At 42.0% G+C, this 24003-nt stretch overlaps 1 protein-coding gene across 2 annotated transcripts in view; it reads left to right on the top strand.

Moving 5' to 3' along the window:
* Positions 1–22806, top strand: part of Emcn (endomucin) — an 85756-nt gene extending 62950 nt beyond the window's left edge. For both annotated transcript variants that reach the window (XM_005406259.2, XM_005406260.2), the window contains exons 6-12: positions 6143–6229; positions 6462–6515; positions 8047–8142; positions 11941–11965; positions 13077–13138; positions 17905–17976; positions 21900–22806. In XM_005406259.2, coding sequence (XP_005406316.1) covers positions 6143–6229; positions 6462–6515; positions 8047–8142; positions 11941–11965; positions 13077–13138; positions 17905–17939 — 359 coding nt within the window. In that variant the 3' untranslated portion in view covers positions 17940–17976; positions 21900–22806. The remainder of the gene's footprint in view (positions 1–6142; positions 6230–6461; positions 6516–8046; positions 8143–11940; positions 11966–13076; positions 13139–17904; positions 17977–21899) is intronic.
* Positions 22807–24003: the final 1197 nt, after the last annotated feature.

Raw genomic sequence — 24003 nt, forward strand, 5'->3', positions numbered from 1 at the left:
CTATTTCTCCTCTACAATACCCCTCTGCCATGCCACCCTGTCTTGGAGTAGCCAGTTATGGACTAAAACCTCTACAAACTATGAGCCAAATAAACCTTTCCTCCTTTCACTTTGGACATCAAGTCTTTTGCCTCAGCAATGAGAAAAGTAACTAAGACAGTAGTCTACAATGACAGACCCTAAAGATTCCCTTTAAGAACCAAAATATTTCAGTAGTATTGCTAAGGGAGTATACTTCTCTGATGAGCTCCAAAATATGCTTTATTTGCTGCATTATAATCCATCCTGTCTCCTTGTACCTACCTACCTGTTTTTTTTTTGAACTGTCAAAGGAAGGAGGTGTTCAACTTGTTTGGACGGGAAGAATACCTTGGGGCAGACATTGAAGACAGTTTATACCTCACATCACACGGATAAGGGGCACATCCTTCCAGCATATCCATCCCAAAACACAGCAGTGGAGGAAGAGATTCATGATAGAGGCACAGGCTCTAGAGCCTGCAGGGAAATCTTGGCCCTGTTTCCAACATGTTGTTGGACCTGGGCCAATTCCATAATCTCTCAGCCTCAGTTCTGACTTTGCAAAAATGCAAACAATAATGCAATTACTGGTGAATTAATGATATTTGTATAATAATTGGAAAGATGCCTGGCACACAAGGAACCATGAAGGTATGAAAATAATATTTTTTTTTAATTTCATGTCCATATTTAGATTGACAGGGAGAGTAAGGACATTCTATCTAGAACTTTCATTATACTAAGAACAAATTTCATTAATCTTATGGATAATAATACCCTAAGCAAGTAAGATGAACTTGCTTAAAATCTGTTGGTTATATGGCTTAATACAAAGACAAAGGAGAGGATTTTGAGTTATATTTAGCTTACATTTAGCTCTTTTTCCTCTTACTGTCAAATGTATCACCTTATCTATGAGCCACACTCTTTCATCTTTAAAATCATGAAATTAAAAATGTTTGCCAAACAATGAAATGAATTAGAATACGTGTAAGTAATTAGCATAATGTCTCACTCATTCTTTGTATATTGTATATAAGATACCTGACCCTACAACTTAAAGGAGGAGAGGTTTATTTTGGCTTGCACTTTGTAGAGAGTTCAATCCATGGTCAGCTGGCTCCAAGTGGAAGGGTCTGCACTGAGGACCACAAGGAAGCCAGGAATTGGTCATGGGAGGAGTCAAGGAGACAAACTTTCCAAGTCACACCATCGGTTAGCCTTATTTCACAGGCCTACCTCCTAACAGCAAGCCAGTTATAAACCCTCATACTCCAACCTCTCCCCAGAAGTCCCAGCTATGACCCTATGAGGCTACAGAGGGACATCTAGATATAAATCATGGCACACCCTCCCGCTCAGCATGTACTTCCACAGAATAATCTACAGTGATGAATCTCCATTCACAGCCATTCCTGAGTTAGAGGCCATTATGACCTCAGGTTAGCCACGTGGATGGCCCAAAGCAAAGAGAAGGACATTTGAGATCAAACTTACTGTGCACACTGCAATGCACTGTTGAAGTCAGAGGGTGAGGTCTTATGAGAGTAGAAATTGGTTTTCGTTGTTTGAAGGAGAAAAGCTTCACTTCATATTTGGCCTGTTACATGGACAGGCAGTGTGAGGATGGGGAACCTGTGTACCAGTGATGACAAAATGAAGATCCTGACAAGAACCAAATTCTCAGAGCTAGAGAAGCTGCAGCGATTGTATGGATGCATTCCCTCCCCAACTCAAGGCCATGCCAGCCACATGCAGCATTCACTAACACTGGAGTCCCACTCTGCTGTAGACCCCTGTGGCATGGACCATGCCCTCTGCTTGTGGAGTCCCAGAGCAGACCTCCTCCTGGAGTTTAGGACCTGTCACTCCCATGGCCACACTGGCAGCTGGAGAGGGACTTGACCTTAATTCTCATAGGGGCTTGGTTTGCTTCTTCCATTTGCACCTATCCTCATTTCCTATTTCTACTGCATTCATCTATGGCATATACTATTCTTAAAATTCTCCAATCCTGCTTATTAAAAGTAGCTTATATGCAAGATTTAACTGACAATAACTATCTCCCTGATTTTGATCCTTGGTGTTTTGCTTGGCTCATTCTTTCTCTCTTACAGTGCATTGACCAATTTTGGGGTGTACTTCACCCCCTAATGAAGTGTGAGTGCCTTAAATGCAACAGCTACTTCTGTTTTCTGTACAAGTAATGTTGGGCCCCGAGTCAGTCACCACTTTTTAGTTATTATTAAATGAATTTTAAAAGTTGAGCAATGATTTTAACTACCTACCCATCCTGATATTAAGACTGAAAAGTCAATCTCCTGGATTCACCCTGTGTTTAACAGTAATCATTTGAACTGGCAAAACTGTTCACCAATGGAGAAAACTCAGAGAGACACTTCTTGATGTCTCATTTGACATCTCATGTTCTAGCATGAGGCAAACATCAGACACCCTGAGAATCTGATATTCTAGTAGGAAAGATAACCTGAAACCAGTAAAAATGATAACAAAATTAAACAGTAAGTTCAAAAGTAATGAGCATTCTCAGAAGGAGAAGACTCAGGTATCGGGGCAGCACAGCAGAGAGGGGTCCCTGTGCAGGAGACCAGGAGACCAGTGGTCAGGATTGAAACCTGTGCTCAGTGTAAAAGTCCTTAAAAAGATGAGAAATGCAAAATGACAGCAAGTCACCCAGCCTGCGGGGAGAGCATCCAGGGAGTGCTTGGGGACATTGTTAAGGATGTGGCAGAGTTGAGGCAGAGGCTTGTCTGGCAGATTCCTTGGGGTTTTGTGCACCACAAAAAGATGCACCACAAAAAGATGCCAGCTTTTTCTGCATGTGGCCTGGGGGTCACTGGGGTTTTGAGTACAAGGGTTCCATGGCCTGATTCCCAGTTTCCTAAGTGTAACTGACAGTATGGAGGAGAACATGTATACTGAAGCAAGATGACAGTAGCCTAGACCAGGGAAACGGCAGACTGGGAGGCATGAACCCACCAAATGCTAGTGATAACGGCAGGTGGGAGAGGACAAAAAGAGACAAAAGCAAATCTAGCTTTGGCCTGAGCCCTTTGAAGGAAGTGTTATCCCCAAAAGGAATGGGGAGACTGCAGATAAAGAAGTTCAAGTATGGCCGGGCATGGTGGCACATGCCTGTAATACCAGTACTTGGGAAGCTGAGGCAGAAGGATCATTGTAAGTTCAAGACCAGCCTTGGCTGCAAAGTGAGCTCAAGGCCAGCCTGAACTGCAGAGCTAGACCTTATCTCAAAAAGACAAAAAAAAAAAAAAAAAAAAAAGTTCAAGTGCAGACACATTGCATTTAAAGTGTTTATGGTTTGCTCAGGAGGCATCTGAACTTTCGAATCTGAAGTTAAAGAAAGCAGTCTGGGTTGTGGGTACAAGTGGGAAGATCATGGGCAGTGGTGCTGTTCACACCCTGAAAGCAAGTGAGATATCAATTATATAAACGAGGATAGTTAGAGCTGAGGAGCAGTGCTGAGCCCTGGGGTCCTTCAAGGGTGTAATTGAGGTAGACATCAAGGAGTCAATCAAGGAGCCTGAGAAGTCAGGTGTAGCAAAGCCAATGGAGTGTGCTCTTTTAAAAGCCACACAATTAATGTGTTTTAAAGAGGAGAAAAGAATTTATTGTGTCAATATTGAAAATTTCTGTGTGGAAATGGAACATGAACCTATCAAGTTGCAGTGAGACCATTCCAATTATTTGCAGACCATTTAAAACAATTAATAATCACTCCATGCAATGGCGTTGAGCCCTCAGGACAGGTACATTAAACAGCTCCCTATTGAAAAGAAAAGCGGGCAACATAAGGGGAGCAAAGTGAAACGCACTTGTTTCACTGCTAATGGTGGACATCGTTAAGGATGTGGCAGAGTTGAGGCAGGGGCCTCACACCGGCCTCACACTGGAGTGTTACTCTGCACATCCCCTCCACTAATCTCCCACTGATATCTGTATATCGTACGTGCCCACCTCTTAATTCCTTCTTTCTAATTTGCAAACTAATTATCTGATAACTCAGCCAAGCTTATGGGTTTATACTTTAGTAGTGGGTTAACATGAAATCCTTCTAGGAGTCATAGTTTCAGCTTCTAAGAACAACTAGGATAAATATTGGACATATCCTGATGGACCAAACACACACGGATCATCAGACCACATGAGTCTCTCCATCATAGTCACAGAATGAGTAGCTTCAGACTCACAGTTTGTGAAGCAACCCAAGTACCACCATTTCAACAATATAATCATGTAAAATGGCAGCGCTTCTCAAGTTGTGGGTAACTAATAGAAGCCATGACCAGTATTGTAAAAATGAAAGAAAATGAACAGGCAACAGCATATGATATTACACATAATCAAGGGAAATATGTGTGTGTTGAATTAAGAAATGTTTTGTTTACTGAGGCCTGCAGTTAAAAGTAAAACAAAACATTGAAAGTTCCCTTTTGAAAGTTTCATTGAAAGTTTCTTCTTTTCTCTCACTTGCCATCATCAGGAGCACCCAAAGCTCACTAAGTCATTGCATTGGGAAGGGTTGACTGCTGCTGATCCATGGGCCATTAGCAGTGACTGCTGGATAAACAGTCAACATGCTCCAACAAGGCAGATTGGAGTTTCATCTGAGCCAGAGAGGTTGTGCTCAGTCTGGGGCTACCAAAGAAAAAGTAATAAGCAGCAGGTGGAATCCTGAAATTCGAGTCCACTGAATGTTTAGTCAGCCACTCCATCCTCTACCAGCATAACTGAGGGAATGCCCATCCACACTAAAGGGCTTGCCATGGAAAAGCAACTAAAGTGCCAGGGTTTCAGCTCATTCCCACTCTTCCAGTTCATATTCCTTGCTTTGCTTGCTTAGTACGCTAGCCTGACATTTTCCTTTGTTCTTATGGGCATAAATCGAGCTTCCTCCCACAGATCTTTCACATGGCAAGAACAGTACAGACGCTAAACATTATTCTTCCCCCACAGATGTCAGAAATGCATGAGCTTGCAGAGGAGTGTGCGGGGCTGTGGGTGGCAAGGAAGGAAGGGGCCTAGGGAGTCTTGGAATTTCATTTTCTTTGGTGCAATTAAATTTGGCTTTGACAGTCCTAAGAAGCAATGATTCTGAGCTCCATGGAGCAGGTAGCTTCCCATCCTGCACTCCAGCCATGGCCAGGGCTGTGAGCGGGCCCAGGGAGAACCACGCTTTTGAGGAACTCTCAGTGCAGTGCCTGAGCTGAGGCAAGCAGGCATGATACCATTGAGCGCTTCACCTAACACAAAGAATGCACTTCCCAAAATTTCTAAATACATAGTACATTTTATTCCCAGTTCACAAGCTCACAAGTTAAAGTGCTATCAGCTTATAAAACCTTAAATTACTTGTATGTCCTTTAAGTGTAGTGAGATGTGGAAGTTTTGAATAACAAACTCTTATTTGTAATTTCTAGTTACTTCCTCTGGTTGAAGATAGCAAATGCTAAATAAATAATACTGTTAATAAAATGTTAACAATATTTTCCTTGTGGCACACTTTTTAGGCACACTTTAGTTATTCTAGATGAAGCACATCATGGACACAGCTATCAAACTGTGAGGATGAAAATGAGGGTGTCTTCGATTTGCCTGCAAGCATTCTAACAAAACCCTCAGTGCAAACTTTTCTACTCACTCATTGAAAATACTATAAAAGCCCAAGTCCTGTGCATTCATGCCCATTCTAAGTATGTGCAAAGGAGAAAATCACTCTCTCCCAAAGTTATAACACATGACATTTCAAAGGCTTTTTTGCATAAATTTGTATCTCACAAAAAAAAAAACTCATTGAGAAGGCTATCCTGACTGTAAGAGAAGAGAAGTGATGTGGGTTTTCTTGGCCACTTCATGAAGATGTAAAGCTGATATGTAGGTCATGTGATTTCAGGTTGAACCATCTTTCCACAAGGAATAGAGGCACTTACAGTTCATTGCTTCCCTTGTATCTATCCTATTATTCATCAACACATAGTTTTCCCAGGTCTTCAGAAAAGCAAACTGCTTGAATGTGCAAAAAATAGTCCAACCTGAAGAGTTAATACCAAAGTCTGACTTGGATTTGTGATTTTTTCTATAGTTAGCACCCAACAGCGAGATCCACCACCTTCTGAATCCACTGTGGTACCCTTCACACTAACGTCGGAGAACATCTCACAGTTTCAAGGTACGATCTCTGTGCATCTCAGTGGAGACTCGCGCCGCACAGTATGTCCTCCTCCAGGAAACCTTGCTCAGCTCCACTTTCAAAGCAGACCTCCTTTGGAACAAATGTTTGCATTTGAATCATCAAGCCTATAGGTCACAGACATCTTGTTCTACTGGGGTAAAGGGAGAAGTATGAGGACTGGTTCATAACAACCAAAGGTGACTTGTTTGTTTCTTTTTTAAAATAACAGGGATGGAAGATGGAAAAAGTCCAAGTTCTTCTTCACCCAGCCCCTCTTATTCCAGTAAGTAACAAACCCATCTCCATTCCTGGCAGTAGCTCTGGCAAGGGACTAGAGTAGAGATTCGGGACAAGGCGGTGAAGGGAGGACTTACAGGACACTTATCTCTACTGCACTGAGCCTGCAGCTCCATTCTAATCCTGTGCAATAGCTGCCTGCTTGGAGAATTTCCTGTGAATCTAATTTTAATTAATACATCTAGGTGATTTTTTTTCTCTTGCATTTGTACTAAGCAGTTACCATCAAGGGCTCAGGATGACAGGCAGCACGTTTCAGAAAAGCCAAAGTGCACATATAGAGACTTCTCTACAAATGAACTGCGCCAAACCACCATGCTGCACACCTTGCAAATATTCCATCTTTATTTGGCCATTAAATATCTTACATAAATAAAGTACACAAAAATGGGACCTTTCACCTTGACATCTTTACCTTAACAATGCCCTTTAAGAAACAGTCTATTTCAGCTACAGCGGGTGTGTTACATGACACATATACACATGCTAAGACAGGCACAGAACATTCAGTTTGCTTATCAATTGAGAACCAGATGGGTATATATGAAGCTGCAGTCATAAAGATGATCTTGGATTTCAGCAAAGCTATCTCATTAAACAAATTAGCACAAGAATGCCTGGCCTGCTGTTTCGGGGGTCTCCACCTGGAGAGGGAGCCACAACCCCACACAAGGCCTGGTGTGAAAGCAGCACATGCACTTAGGACAAATATCTGACCTGACTGTAGAGATGCAGACCACCCACGGTGACTGGAGACCCCCTCTGGCCCCTTAGTGAGCATAGAAATAGATGCACACAGAGGTGACACTAACCAAGCATGGCCTGGCCTCCTGTCTCCCTGCCCTGTGCCCATCCTGGCCTCTCTGTTGTCCTCAGACATAGTCAAGTGGAGAAATGACTAGCAGAGAAGAAAGGGAATTTGTTTAAGAAAACAGAAACCCTCCTCGTAATAAAAAAAGAAACAAATTACTGTACGTTAATCACAGCAATACCCTGAGCGCACACACACACACACCCCTCTTGAACTGTGTTGTTCAATCTGTGGGAATTTTATCTGCTTATGTCATGTTATGTCTTTTCTAGTTTTAAAATAGTGTCACAGAAAAAATGTTTGCTAGTGTTTTGGAAAGGCAACATTAGGACTAGAGCAGTGCTGAGCGGGCTATGCTTCTTTTCCAGTAGCTTCACATGAAGTCCTGTGGAGCACCATGTGTGAATGTGGCTTCACTGTCATCTGGGGGTGTCCTTGCCTCACCAGGCTGTCCTCCTCAGGCCCAGGCAGAGGGAGTGATGGCTCTTAGGGTGGAAGGTGTTTCAGAAAGGCTGCAAGACTGACATCAAGTGGACACCTCAGAAATGGCACAAGAGCAAAACCCATGAGTCAGATCAACTTGCTTCATCTAAAATATAATAATTAGAATCATGGTTAAAGCAGAAAGCAAGCATGTTTTTGCTCAGAAACTATCTACATGAAATCCAGCCACCATGCTAATTATCAATGTCTCCATATTTCCTAGGTATCATTTTGCCGGTTGTCATAGTTTTGATTGTTATAACCCTCTCAGTATTTGTTCTGGTGGGTTTGTATCAAATGTGCTGGAAGAAAGACTCAGGTAGGTGACTATTTTATTTTGTTTTGTTTTTCTGAAAGGGGAATGGGTATCTGCTCAGACTAAACTTGAACTTACACACTTAAACGGAGAGAGTGATTCTATGGAGAAAAATAAATGGCATACAATAGCTCAATCACAAAGACAGGAGAAGGCAGAGTAAGCCAGAGATGCTGGTGCATGTAAGTACTCTGGGTAGATATTAAGTGTGAGGGAATTCTTGTTAATGAAGCAGGCCCTTTGTGGATGGTGAAGGGAATATGGTAGACAAGCGGGCATCAGATGGCATGCCGGTCTGTCAGGAAGGTTTGTACTCCATTTCCACGTAACAGCATAGAAGGAGGGCTTGCTAAGCACTAAGCTCAGGAGCCTGAGGATAGAGCTGCTGCTCTGTGCCTCACCTTCCCACCTTGAAGGCTCATCTTCTTCTGGTGAAGGCATCTTCCATGATTGTGTTGTAGTTTTTCTATGTTTAAATACAGTTCCTATTTAAAATAGATTCTTTTAATTTAGAATATTCTTTAGATTTAGAATAGATCTAATTTATGGATAATTTGCAAAGACGAGGAGCATTTTTATATACCAGGCCTAACTTCCCTGTTCTTAGCTTAAGTTACTATAGTGTGTTGGTCACAATTAATGAGCCAGTATCCGTACATTCTTATCAATGAAACTCTTGACTGCATTCCTGTCTCTCTCGGCCCTTATTCTGCCATTTTTTCTCTTTCGGGTACCTTGGCTCCACTTTGCTCAGGGCTTTGCCTGAATCTCCTCAGCTGGCAGTTCAACCAGTGTCCCCTCTACCACAGGAGGATCTGTGCTACCTGCCCTCCAGGTGGGTCTCCAGAGCCACAGCTGCCCTGGTGGCACCATGTTGTGCCATGGTTCTTGCCACCTCCCCACAGGCCCTTCCTGGATGGCCAGCCCACCTGTCACCTTCTATAACCTATCCCCACCTTCCCTAACTGTTCCAGCTCTTCTACCAATTTACAGTATCATTTGATAACATACCACTACTTCAAGCAGGAGGGATGGTCCCTTCAATTTCAATCCTACAAAATCTGATGATGGCACAGGTTTAGAATCCCAGCCCTCTAGGAGGCTGAGGCAGTAGGATGGAAAGTTCAAGCTCTTCCTAGGTAAACCTAATGACTTATCCACACCTGTCTGAAAATAAATTTTTAATGGACTGGAGATGTAGCTCAGGGCTAAGGCCCTGGGTTCAATCCTCAGTACCAGAAAAAAAAAAAAAAGATTATATAATTCACATATTATAATATAATTACTTCTTTATGGGGGGCTCCCTTATGATCCCTCCTAGCCCCGCCCACATGTTACCAACACTACACTGCACCTCCTACTTTCCAAGCCCTTGCTGTGTGGGTCAGTGCCCAGCATAATAGCATCTTTCCTTTCTCTACTTTGATTCTAAATATTTCACTAGCAAAATTCTATCTAAGTCTCATAAAGGTAAAAACACATGTATTTTAATAAGGCACCTCTGCTGCATGATACTTTGCTTACTTTGTGGACAGTGGGCCCTGGGACACTAATGACAGCTGCTGGGCCAGCGATGCCGGGTCTCAGGAACCCTTCATGCTTGATCGTGACAATGTGGAAGAAGTCAGGGACCAAGCAGCAGTGCTCATTTAGCTCAAGGGAGAAAATAGGAAAACAAATATGTGTCTTTTCCTGTGAGAGTGAGTGAGGATACTTCTTAATAAGGTCTGAAATATGTTTTCTTACCAGTTTCCAGAGAGGAAATAGCATTTTTATAAATCACGTTAATTTTTTTAAGATTTTATACCACAAATCTTTTTTTAATGGAAAATCAGCCATCCAAATTGAAACTGTGGGTGATGAGTATATAGGATAGGTAAAAGTTAATATGCTAAATCTGTTTGTAAAAATATCCTGTCTTGAAAAATTTGCTTTGCACAAGAAGATTCAAAAATGTGTTGTTTGAAAAGTTGACATTTTCTATCAAAGAGAACTCTATGGGTGTATGAAATTCCTACCACTATGGAGAGTTACTCTTAAGACATATAGTGCTTTAAGACCAAGTTTGGAAGTTATATAATTAGCCAAGTCTATGTGATTACTGTTAACTTTGTTTTCCAAACTGAATTTATAATATTGATATCATTAAATTAGCACCATTAAACACCCACAGTTAATCACTCTTCAAGTTTGTGGGCAAGGCTTCATTAAGTTCAGAAAATTAGTAAACCCACTCTGCTCTCTGGAAGGTAATGTGACTCTGAGATTTCAGTTTGAAACGAAATTTATCTGGATAACAGTGATGGTGGACTGGACTTTACCCCAAGCAAGCATGTTGTGTGGGTATGCTGCCGGTGATCTCTGACTTTGCCAGTCTGCTAAGGACTCCGTCATTACAGGACCCTAGGGAAAAACATTACAACAGGAATGCCCACCTACCAGCCCAATCTAAAACAGGGTCATGATCATCACTGGTCATATTGTATTTGACACATACAGAAATTTTTAAAATGCTCAGCCTTACTGCTTAATAGAAGATAAGGCTAGACCCCACCATAATCAGCACATGGTGCCATGGCTTAACTCCTGAGGATTAAGAGCCAAGATTGAGTGTCTCAATCAATGTAACAAAAATAGAAGCAGACAAAATGTTAGTGGAATTAAATGTCCAGAATGGTCGAAGCCAGGAGAGTTATATTCAAAGGGCATATTCCAGTGACAAGATCTAATATGACCCAGGAGACAGGAGTTGTGTAGAATGGATGCTCTCAGGAGCCTCACAATGGACACCTTAATCTATCACACACCTCAGTTAACACAAGGCAGTGCTTGACCATCAAAACCCACTGCAGAGAGGCCAAATTGTGTGCAGATTGAGGCATCCTGGTTCCCCAGTCTAAATCCAAGCATTTCCTCCCAGACATTTGAGAAGCAGCCTGGCAGATTACATGAATGAGTAGTTTCAGTCATAACACAGTATGATCAAAATATATGGTGAAGGTTCAAATTTTAAAATTTTATTATGGTAAAAGACACATTGCCATGAATCTCTTTCAAGATGCTCTCCCTCACTTCAAGCACATTTTCCCATGGTTCTGGCCACTTTCTGAAACAGCTATGGAAGTCCTCTTTCATGAGTGTCTTTAGGTGGTGTGATCAAAAATACAGTGAATGCTGTTTCCTAGTTCCATCCAACTGAAAGGCAGATTTATAAACATATTATGGCATATCCTCATCCACAATATTCACCACGTCTGGCATAGTGCAACTTCTGCCTCTGGTCCTCCCCCTAAAAAATTTACCTCATAAAATGTAAATATTTTGAATTGATTCAGGACATCAAGGCAGCCAGGACAGCACTAAGACACTCAGGAAAGAGTACCTCCAGAACTGCTTCAGAAGGTGGTAAGAGATAGGAAAATTGTGCTGGGGGCGGGGGAGTATTTTGAATGGGATTAAGGACCAGATGTCTTTCACTGTAATAATTTTTTTTCAGTTAAAACATTTACCTATTTTTTTAGCACACCACACAACCTCAGTGATATTTTGCAAGATACTTTTGAGAAGTTGAATCAGTGGTCTTAAAGTGCAATTAGAAATAATATCTACACCACATTCACCACTCACAACAACTGTCCATTTGTGTGCTGAGAAAGAGCAATGTATAAAGGGAAGCAGAATTCTTATGGGGAAACAGGAAAACTAAAACTACTGTGGGAGCACTTTCCGCAGAGAGAGGTGGGCCAGGTTTCTAGCTCCCTAGCTCCCTGCAGTTCTCATAACCACTACCTCCTCTTCTAGGCACTCCGGAAAACGGAAGTGATCAGTAAGTAAGGCATTCCTTTTTTCCTAGCCACTCTGACTTCACAGTTTGCATAGAGAAAAGTGTTTAATTCTGTAGTTATCTTTTGTGCTGTTTTTGAAAGAAGGGTGGAGACAAATGGGGGGAGGGAAAGGAGGAAGAGAAGAAAGGGAGGGAGGGAGGGAGGGAGAAAAAAGGAAAATGAGACTGTTTGTCAGGGGTTTGGCTGTTTCTAAGAGTTCTCGGTATTGAACAGAGAAATTCCAACAGCTAAAAAAAAGATTACTCTTAGGTATAGATGAAATGGTAGGATGAGGGGGAAAATTAAAATGGAACATTAAGAAAGAAGCTTCCATAGAACATATGCCTAGAGTTTTAAAATAGTTTTCCCAGTGACATTCCCAGCATGTTTATCACAGTTAGGAAAAGTCATGCCTGTCCCTAAGCTGGCTCTGAGTGGCTCTACCTGAGCAGCAGATGGTTTCTACTTAGACTTTACAAAAGCAGACAAGGAGCCGTGAGCAATCCAAGCAACTGTTGCCACCAAGTGCTGTGAAGAACGTGATCATTGTTTGCATGTCAAAAACAAATGCTATGGTTAAATCTTACTGACCTGCATTTGTGGTCTGCATTTATATAAGTGGTTTTGTATCTTATCAGGTTGTGAGCGTTAGAAATAACAGCCCTTGAGCACCTACCACTCTGAATTAGAAATGGGAGCTCTTGAGATGTCCCCCCGGGGGGGGGAGGACACAAGGGCTGGAAACTGGCTGTGTGTGGGAACGGTGAAGTGGGAACTCCTAGGTGACAGACAGGTTGGGCACTGTAGTGTAGGGTCCAGGACAAGTGGACAGGAAGAGCCCCAGAACCCAACCTGATCCCACAGGCTTAGGAGCATTTCCATATCTCCCTCTTATAATTCAGAGCTGTAGACAAGTGCTAGATGGCCCTGTGACAGCGTCCCCCACTGCAATATTGATTCCAGAGTTAGTCTGGCACCACTGCAATGGAGGAAGAGGCTTTATTGCTCTGATTCCAGAAGTGGAAATTACTGAACAGTGCATGCGGGTTTTCAGGTGAAGAAACGGACGCCCTACTAATGCTGTGTGCTAATGGTATTTTCCATTTCAAACAGACCACAGTCCAACAAAGAGAGTGTGAAGCTGCTTACTGTCAAGACAATTTCTCACGAGTCTGGTGAGTTCCTACACAGTTGTTTAGATGGCAAATGGTTATTTTAAAATCTAACTATAGCCTTGGATTTGTCACATGAAATATAATCAAACAGCATAACTTCTTTAGAAATAGTCAATTAGTAACTCTCAAAAAATAGAAAGGTTTTGTATGGAGGAAATAGGAACCTTAGAAATACCATTTTATAAAGACATTAGGCTATCTAGCCTTCTGAAGTTGCTTTTCTTTGGGTTATAGATGGGTTCTAAGGAACAGGTAGTGCTGGACACACTTCCGGTTCTGGAGAGGTTGCAGAAAGAATGCCAGACTTGTTGATAGACTTTTTAGTATCACTGTTGCTTTGTTTCATTTTTGGTAATGGCTGCATACAGTCAGCTGGAACCAGCAATATTTATTATATCACATCATTAATCCATTAAAGTGTAAGTCATGTTCCATATCATTTTATACAATTTTAATTGAGCTTCTCAATAAAGATAATCACAATTTCCCATTGCTAAAATCTGTGTTTTTTTCTAATTTGTGTTATGTTTATTTGTTTTCAAATATAAAAGACTTTCAAAGTACAGATATGATTAGTATGAGTTATATTTGTATCAAGAACAATAAAAAAAGATACCAAAGAGGTTTTAAAAATAAAAAAGCACAGAATTTTTTCTTGAGTATACCAGATATTTAAAACATTGATATCACAAAAGAAATAAATTTAAAGCAATTATAAATTTTACCAAATAAGCCAAGTAGCTCTAAGTCTAATATCCAGTTACATTAATATGTTTATAACATTCAGTTCAGCCAGATTTTATTTACACAAACTAGTCCCCCAAAGGATTATATAAAATGAGAGCTAAAGGATGACAAACTGCATTATAATATTTCTTATAGTTAAAAGCAATTATGCAAAACAAAAAGCTGTAAGTAATATCTAGATTAAGAGCAAGACACCCAGGGCTGAGTGTGGCCTGATGTCCCAGGACAGGCAGGCAGGTGCTCCTCCTGAAAACCCCCTGCAGCCTAACCGTGGAGGCCCAGAGCTGCTTCTCATGGGAAAGCTGGGCACAATGAGCCACCCCACTGGTACACACACTAGAAACCCTTAGGAGCCAGGCTCCCCCAGGTCCTTACTACCCTGACCAAGTGGCCACCTCTCCTCCCAGGTGGGAAGAGGCAGGGAGCAGTCCAGCAGCCCACAGTGGCTGACCTCAGTCAGCTCTGGAGGACCCGGGCTCAGTCACCGAGAGGCCTGAGCCCTTGGCTCCCTCAGGGTCCTTGTGAGCACTCTCCTGAGAAGGGGCTGCAATTGGGGGCCACCTCCTGTCTTCCATTCACCGCTAGGAAGTCTCCCAAGACACTGGAATCATGGCTTCTTTCAGGCAAAACCCCCATGGATCCTCACATGGTTTTTGGTTGCAAAATGCACTGCAGACTCTTCAGTAATGGTTCCCACCAGGATGGACCAGGATGGGATCTTAACAGAGCCTTGGCCCTCCAAGCTTCTTGTCCTTCCTAGTCACAAATCTAAGGAGGAAATATTGTAGAAACAGCAAGACAGATTCACTGGTATTTTTGTTTCTGCCAAGCTCAAAAAAACCTCTGAGAGGTGATTACCAGGTAATTACCATGAAAACTATATGGTGATACAACGAGGCTGAAGACGAGGATTCAGAGCAGATTTCAATAGCCAAGAATTAATAACCTCAAGCATAGCAATAACCAAATGGCACTGGGATCACCACAGTGCTTACTAAAGTCCACTGTTAACAAGACTGCATAGCCCTTGAATATTCTCAAACCCAGCTCTTCCTGCTCCCTTTCAAAATTTATTCAAATGTATTTTGCTTATAAAATTATGCTCACCTAACAGATGTTACACTGTTAAAGTTATTTTTATTCGGGTATCTCAGGGCCAATACTGACATTTTTCCTAAAATATAACTAGAACAAAACCTGAAAGGATTAGGTTTCACATAAGTTCACGGGTTTAGTCCAATTTTTCTACTATCACCTATATAAATATCTTTACACTTTTTAAAATAGAGAAACAATTTGATAGAACAAGTATCTGAACAATCAGAATCAATGAGTGTTACAATTTATCTTATTTGGTTCCAATCTAAGAAAAATATTGTCAATGAATGCGCGCAAGTCAGTAGCCCCAAGACGTTTGCGCTTTCTGCTGTCACAAGTCTCTGGAATAGTCATTTATTCAATGTAGAAACTAGACTTTTGTCTCGAAATGAATAGTTTCATTGTAGTGGGAAATAAACAATGTTTCCAAGGAAACAGACCTCTGCAGTTGCTGGGTCTCAGGAATGACAGCGGATGCTAAATTGTCTGGATTTCTAGCAGCCCTTGGGAGCCAAGGTCGGACTTAATCCTCTCTCCTGGAAAGATGGTTCCTTGACCCAGAGTTCTCCCCCTCCAGTGAGGTCATACTGCCAATCCAGCCATACTCTCTGCCTGCTTGAGATGGGTTCTTTCTGCTGAAAATGTAGCCCAGACATGCTCTGAGTTTCTGTAATGTCAAAGAGAAAGCCCCAAGTGTGTAATAAGGATACAGTTTTACAAAAATGTGTGTGCTGAATGTGGCAGGTCAAGGGATTCCTTCAGGAAACCTGCATGATGCCACCTGGCTTTATTAAGACATCTTACCAAGTTGAACACCACCTTCATTGATGGCAGAATATATGAGTAATGTGAGGCATTTAAAGTGCTCTCACCCGACATCTCAAAAAGTTTATGTATATTATTTCACTTTTAATACGTAAGGCTATAAAGTTACAAAGAAAACTGCTCAGAGAATACATAATTACACAAAAGAAGAAAAAGAACACTATGCCACTGAATAAAGTTTCAAAAATTGCTAGATTTTGAACCATTGGAACAAAAGCATGCAGATCTGAACTGGTCACTCCATGCCTCTGCTTAGAGACCTGTGATGAATTCTGAATTCCTGTATCCTGGGATTAGGTCAAGCCTTCAGGGTGTCTGTGTGCTGGCCTTCCATGCTATGTCTGTTAGGAACCATTTCCTACCGTGGATTCCCCGGGCTTCACCCTCCCTCCCCACGGACCCTGGCCCGCTGAGGAGAAAGGGGCATCCCTGCCTGGCACCATCCCATCCACCTGCCCTACCAACCATCAATCATCCAGGTGACCACCTACTTTTAGGGAGTCACTAGCACACTGTCTTGCATATTAGGGTAATTACTCTTTTTTGAGTATTTCTTTTTAGAAAGAAAGCTTATTTTAAAAAAATGAACAAAAGTGAAAATGATCAAATTACATGCAGACTGACAAAGCCATCCATCCACACAGCCACTTTTGGGGGTAGCTCATGCTGCCTTTCCACCTTGGCCTCCTTGCTGCCCGGCTGTCACTGGTCTTCCCTTCCCTTAACTCAGTCTTAATTTGGCAAATTTCTGTGCATTACTGAGACACACTATTTCTTTATGATTTAAACTACCATTTTAATAGTCAAACACATTATTCACGGTTGAAAATAGAAAAAATAGAGAAAACAAAAGACTTTTTAGGTTACCCATGAAACGGCCCAGACACAATCACTGTTGACATTTGGTCCATTTTCTTTTGGTTGTTGTTACCAGAATGCATGTTTTTCACCTGCTGTTGCAATAGATATCATCGTTATAACCACTGCTGAGGGCATCCTGCTACCGCACCTTTCTCGGTTTATCCACTCCTGGTCAGGGAGAACTTGAGGGAGGTATTAGGAACTGAAATAATTTTCCCATTATTATGACTTGCTTTAGATGATTCCAGGCAGATGCCGGGGGTGAATGGAAGCTCATTCTGCTTACTCCTCCACCTGGGCTTCAGCCTGTGGTCCCCAGCTGTGCTTTCCCTGCTGCAAATCAACAACAGGGAACACAGGCTATAGTGCAACAGGGCTGGGAGAACCTCCAGGCCATTTTCAGCATTTCTCAGAGGTGGGACCTAAGAAGCACAGGACAAGGTGTCCTGCTTGTCCTCATAGGTCTCTGGCACTGTCTATCACTGCTGTGACCTGCACATGACCAGTGACATCCACAGAGTCCAAAGAAGGCAGACTCCCCAGGCACGAGCACATAAAAGCTGGAGCTCATGATGACCTGGATTCCAAAACCTAGAGCTCTAAACCAATGTTATTTTTACAGGATAGGCCTGATGCTGAGGCCTGGTCCTCCCAAAGAAGGGGAGGGACTTTCTTTTTGCACACTCAGTGGCACAGAGACAGTAGAGGGGTTTGTAGTTTCTGTCATCCGAGGGCAGCAGATTCATCTTTTTATTGGGGGACAGAATATGGCTGCAGTTTGTGCTGCCCTGTAGTCCCTGAAGCATTCATGTTGGTCTGCAGCTCATTTCCCAGAGCTCTCACTGATGTATTTAACAGAAGAGCCTTCCCTGACTCCAATGCACTTTACACATAGGACACATGTTTGCTTCGGTGGCTCCAACTCATGCACCAAACAAAAGGCAATGACCCATTCCCCAGGGCATCTCTGCTACCACGGTGTCACCGTGTCACTGCCCTCACCTCCCAGGGCTAACTTAGCATGACTTCTTCAGAGGAAAGTGGCTGCTGGCCAGAGCAAGAGCATGCATTTGGATGATGAATTTCCAGACTGTAATAAGAGGCAAATTGTAGGTCTAATGACTATATTGCAGAATTTGACCATCATTGGCAAACAAAAAACTAAATCAAGAACCATGATTTTCCTCCTCAGCCACTCTCTGAGTCCCTAGATCAAAGCCTCTCTCTGTCCTTAGGCGAGCGCTGTGTGGCAGAGAAGACCAAGAACTGAGCATGTGAAGAATCCGCCTACACCGGGCACTGAATACGTAAGTGTCCTCATTCCACTCTTGAATTGTCACTCATGTTGTTTTGTTAGCCAGTTGCACCTTAGATTATTTAATAATTTTTAAAACCTGAGAAGTTAATGGTTAGTGTCAGTGAAATCACTGTCTATCTAAAAACAAGCTCTGTGAACAGTTGCCAGAGAATGAATGTTTGAGGTTGTAGAAAATTCTTCCACTTGCCCATCCTGTCTGAGGAATGACATGAATTGCTTTCCTGTTTCCTTGTAAGTGTAGCCTGCCTGGGTCAGTGAACACACACCAGCAGTGCCAGCTAGTTAGACAAGGTCCTATAGCTAATGATGACATGTAGGACCCAAATGACAAAGTGTGTGAATTTTCAGTTTATTATAAGAAAAGGTTACAGTACAAAAGCCAGAAAGTAAGGCTACACACCACAGCCCCAGGCTGACTCAGGGTAGGGCCCAGGGGAGTTGGGTAGAAAGTACTGCCTGTTTCCTTAGGGACCATGCCAGGACACATTTTCTCTGCAGATTCAGGAACTATGGACTTGTCACAAAACACCATAAGGAAAGTGACCAAAGATGCAGTCTTAGTTGGGACTTCTCCTACCCAACTGGTCACAGAGGCATCTTTGTGCTTATAACCTCTAGGTATCAACGAGATGAAAGGATTAATCTTTTAATAATAATTGCTAATCAATAATCAATGTATTTCAGAAGCTTGGTTACAATCATTGTTATTATCCCATGTCTTACCCAAGAGCCAGGCAGGGGAAATGCCTTTTCTTACTTCAATAAAACCGCTCGGGTCAGTCTCAAGCCTGCACTGGAATCATTCAGCATGGAATTGTCTTTCTCTTTCCTAGAACTGAGTTGGGAAATTTTCTTCTGTTGTTAGTTACTCTAAGATACACTGATTGAATGCTTTTACAATTAATGTGTGATACTTTATAGAACCTACAAAAGAATTTCTCCTTTCAAGCGAATGGTAGAAAACAAGAACCAGTCAATACTTATATGCCACAAACTGACCTGACCACAGTGGTTCTCTTTCTGAGGAAAATGGCCCTGAGTAAGGGTGTCGCTGTTGTCCACCATGGGTGCCTACCATGAAGCTACCAACACAGGTCTGTCAGACACTCAGCAGTTGCTTGCTGGATAAATAGTGCCCACCATACTTCCTACAGAGTAGCAGAAGACAGGCAGGGGCTGTGGCCCAGATGTACACACTCTATCCAAATGTCATCCCTCTTTAATCAGAAACTTAGGGCAGACTAGAAAGAAAGGAACCTGGGTGTCAGCCACCCTTTTGTACTGCACACTTTGAGGAGCCAGGACAGGTACCTGGATGTGGAGATCCTGGGCAGGTCGTAACCAGTTCTGGTTTCTCCGTACCCCAGTGTCTGGTAAAGGAAAGCCTTCTGGATACCAAACTGTTCAATGTGCAGATGCTCATCGCCCAACTTGGAGGAAGACAAATGTCCTCTGTTCATCTGTAGAAGAAAAACAAAACAAAGAAGAATAAGTTGTGCAGTAGAAAAGACATAGTGCTGACCCAAACAAGTTCAACGCAATAAATTATTGTCCAATGCCATTCATTTCCATTTTCATGTTTTCAAAATTATTCTTAACCTCTGATTTCATGCCTTTTGATTTTCAGAGCTAATAATATTTGCTTTCCCCTGTGCAATTTTGGGATTATATAAGCATGTTCTAAAGAGTAAAGATCAGAATGTAATGGGAGGAAATAAGTTTGACATCTGTCAATTCCACTAGCTAGTTGTCTTAAAATATGTAGTTCTACCACTGTACTGGGAAATAAAGAACTTGTGAGTAGTTCCTTTTTAAGCTGTGCAGTAGGAATCAGTTATTGATGCAGAAATGCAGAGTGAGTAGGAATGTACTCATCAGGCCTAAAAGGTTTAAGGAAAGAAATGAAGTCTTTGAATCTATATTCTACAGCAACCATAGACACAATCAACTAGGAACAATCAAAATAAGACCGTAGATATAATTAATGCCAACTGCTTCATTTATTGATCATCTATTTTGTTCAGAGAATTATACTTAATGTGATTTGTCAGGGCAGACAGGAATTCCAAAATACTTACAATGTCTGGCCTGCTTTCTACAAACTGTATCTGCCCGGAGCATGAAGTTCTGCACAGAAATGAGGAAACATTTTAAAAACTGTATGAACATGATTGTTACTGACTCATTAACTCAGATGCATTCTAGAATCTCTGCCACTTTTACATTGACAATAGGAAGGTGGATAAAGTTTTCAGAAAATACACCATTTCACTGCCTACTGCTATATATAATAACCACAGTTGTCTTAGAGTAAAATAATGATTATTTTAACTTACACCTTTTCTGTGTAATCCTCTTTGGTCTCAGCTATGAGAACAAAAGTGATTCCTTCCTCAGAAGAGCTGGCACCACCCTCAAAATAGCTGTTCAGGATGAAATCACTTATGATAAATTTTGAAGGCCACTAGAATCAAAGGTGTGAAATGCAGTTGTTATTTGTATTTCTACATATGTTAGTGCTCATCAATGGAAGAAAGTGTGTCTGTTCTCTTTTTCTGAGATCAGTTCTCAGGATAAGGAGAGGAAAAGATAGCACAGCTGAGAATATCATTTGCTATCACTTTAAATGGTCAAGGCTAGAATTTCTCTGCAAAACTATAGAGAAGCAAAGTACATTGCTTTCTTATTGGTGCCAATAAATGGTCTGAACAAACAGGTCCTCAAAGAGCACACAGAACTGGACCTCAGAGGGACACACAAAAAGAAAGCCATTTTAGTGTAATGTGGTAAAAGAAAAGATAATGGTATCTGAAGACAGACATGGCCACAGAAGTTTAATGGCAAACTTCCTACATATGGTATGTAAGCTGAGACTTACAGAATTATTTTTCTTAAAGTAATCTAGGCAAAGAAAGATTCTGCAGCCACAAGGAACAACATATCCAAAAGATAAAGAGTTATGGTACTGGGTGGTATACAAAGGACAGGATGAAAAGGCTAAAAATAATCCTGCAGCATTACAATTCGTGTAATTATATATTGTGAACTATTAGTTTCTGGCTGGTTAGGTATCTTCAAATGCACCTGTGCAGAGCTTAGAAAGCACTGGTCTGAGGATATAGCTCTGTGCAGAGGGCCCAGCAGGTGCAGCGGGTCGGGGGCTCATTTGCCAGGGTGTCTCTAGCTGCAAGGAAGCACTGATTCCTCTTGTTCCTGAATGCCATCCATAAGTCACTGGTTCATCTTGAGAGCTGGCCCCAGCAGGAAGTGAGTCTAGTGCTTGAGGGAGGGCCTGGCCCACTGTCTCCCCAGACTCACACTGCTCTCACACATGCTGGAGTGTGTGTTATCCACCCGTGCTCTGGAGGAGGTCGGAGACTTGACAAAAATCCCAGTGGCCACCCCAGGCCATAGCAGCCAGGGTCCAGCTGTCCCCCTTGTCAGGAGACAGAGCTGCCACCATTATTAAAGGAACTTTTCCACCATGCACATCATGAGAAGGCCAGGACTCATCTCCACCATGGTGCCACTGTCCCCAGAACACCATGTCATCATCCTCTACCAGGCTCAGGTGAGCCTCTGCATCCCATCCCATCCACATCCCAGGTCCACGAGGGGAGTTCAGGATGATAATGACCCCCATACTGCCAGCCTGGCATTGTGGTAAGTCACAGAGGTGACAGCAGAGTCTGGAGCTCCGATGTCAGTGGGGACTGGTCTGGAGGGCAAGGACTGGGTTTCCAGAAAGCACACTGAGTCTAAAGAGCCTGGGAAGCATTCTCATGACTCTACTGTGTGTAGAGAAAACTGCTGCTGGCCCTCAGCATGTTCACCACCTCCAGGTCATTCCCCACCTCTGTTTCTTCCTCACTTCCTTGGACTCTGATGTCTTCTTGTTCTTGTTGCTCATAGGCTTAATCTTCAGCTTCTCTGTTCCAGCAGTGGGAGGAATCTCCAGGAATCAGCCCTGACTTCTGCTCTTCCTCATCAATCTGTAAAGTGACCTCAAGATGACAGGCAGTGGCAGAATCCAAAAGAACAGCAGGCTTCTCCAGTCCTCACAGTGTCACAAAGCATATTACTCCCCCTCAAGAGACCTACCAGGAGAGTGGGTTCGGGGGCTTCATGAGAGCTGGACCCCGGCTGGTGTCAAGTTTGAAGCTTCTGGGGCTGATCGCTTTATCTGTGGAAGTGCCTCCACTTTCTTGGAGTCCTTATATTACCCAGTGTTTGTATTTATTGTTCTGTAGTATGTTAATGCAGGGAAACTTTGCAAGTGTATTATTGAGAATTAGGTAGAAATCATACCGTGCCACTTTGTACATATAGGTATTTTATTCATGTTTTCATGTGTTACTTTAATAAATAATTGCTGTACTTACACTAAAACCATCCTAACATGACTGGGAAATGGCAGTGGTATTGTCTTCCCCTGATTATGAGTATCTTTGGATTGTTTTTTAGAAAAAAAAGAACTCATCAGACTCTGAGAGAAGCTTCTGTAATATGTGAGAAAGGGACAAAGGGTCTGTGCATCAGATGCTGTAAGGGGAAAAATATTGATCTTTTTCCTTTTTTTTTCTTTTTTGGCTTTATTTGTAATCACTCTGTGTGACAAGGATGTAAGGGCACCTTACAAGCTCTGGAATGTATTCATGAAGAAGGGCAGGATGGCAACCCCTCATTAATCTATTTGGTTGATACTAACTCTGTAGAGGTTTTATTTCTTTTAGAAATGTAATAACTTGTTCTAGCAATCATTGCTACAACTCTGGTTTGTATAAAACCAACATTCCTAAATACATAATTGGAATATTAATTTTCAGTGTGTCATTGTCCTAGAAACTACATGAGTATAACTGCCTCGCCCACCTTTAGAAATTGCTTCTCGTATGATGTACTGGGAAACATCCAGGTTTGAGGATTGGATAACTGTCTTGACTTTTATTTCCCAATATTTGGGCTATTTCCAATCAGGCACACCATGCAAGCATCCACATTTTTGTTTTGTTTTGTTTTGTTTTTGTTTTTTTTTCTGGTACCAGGAATCAAACTCACGACCTCGCACTTGCCAGGCAGGTGCTGTGCTGCTGAGCTAAATGCCCAGCCTCCATCCACATTTCTGTTAGTGTCTCTATTTGAAAAGAGTGGAGAAATAAGAAGTGGGGGTTAGGGGAGGCAAGAAAGAAGAAAAAGAAGAGTAAGGAAAGGACTTGGTTCTCCACTATGCAGATCTTCTCAAGGACTCTGAGCAGACTCCATTCTAACGTTGACATTGCTAAGTGGGTGTGACAGTGGCTGGCTGTGCCACATGGGGACATCTGTTTTCACAAGGAAAACAGCCCCAAAGGCCTGGAACATGCCCAAGGTCACTCAGCAAGCCCTCCTACACAAAATGAATTGTGAACAAACAACTTCATCTGCAGTATAAATTCCTGCAAGTGAGATGGCTTCTAGAAAACCGTTTTCTCTAACTTTCATGAGCATTGTTAGAAAAGAGTTTTCAGGAACTAGAAAGTGGGAAAGTGTTTAAACTGTCATGAAAGAAAGAAATTGATTCCAGTTCAAGAACTGCACAGAACGAATATACTTTACAGTAACTTCAATGGTAAGTCTTAGAAAGGTCAAAGGAATAAGGAGTTGGGGATTTTACAGAGATATTCATGGAATTTTATAGCATCATTCTCAAAGGTAATCCCAAATGTCTGCATTTTTATTAACCAATTTAAACTTCCACTGATGTATTTTGTTTTCAAGCCAAAATCATCATTAATCAGATATTTTAGAACTAGATCATCTAATTTTAATGCCGGTTGTATCACAAATTTCTTTCTGATATGCAATTCACATGTCACTGAAAGGAAGGAAAGCCTGGATTCAGATCACAGATTGTTGTCCTGAGGGTCACTATGAATGGAGTTTACATCTACTCATTGTCCACACAAACAAGAGCTGATTAACTTGCGCTGCTGCCATCTGAGGATAAGTGGGTATTGCTGGCTGACACACTGGCTGT

This window comes from Chinchilla lanigera, unplaced genomic scaffold (assembly GCF_000276665.1).
Source record: "Chinchilla lanigera isolate Chin_1 unplaced genomic scaffold, ChiLan1.0 scaffold00095, whole genome shotgun sequence".
NCBI lineage: Eukaryota > Metazoa > Chordata > Mammalia > Rodentia > Chinchillidae > Chinchilla > Chinchilla lanigera.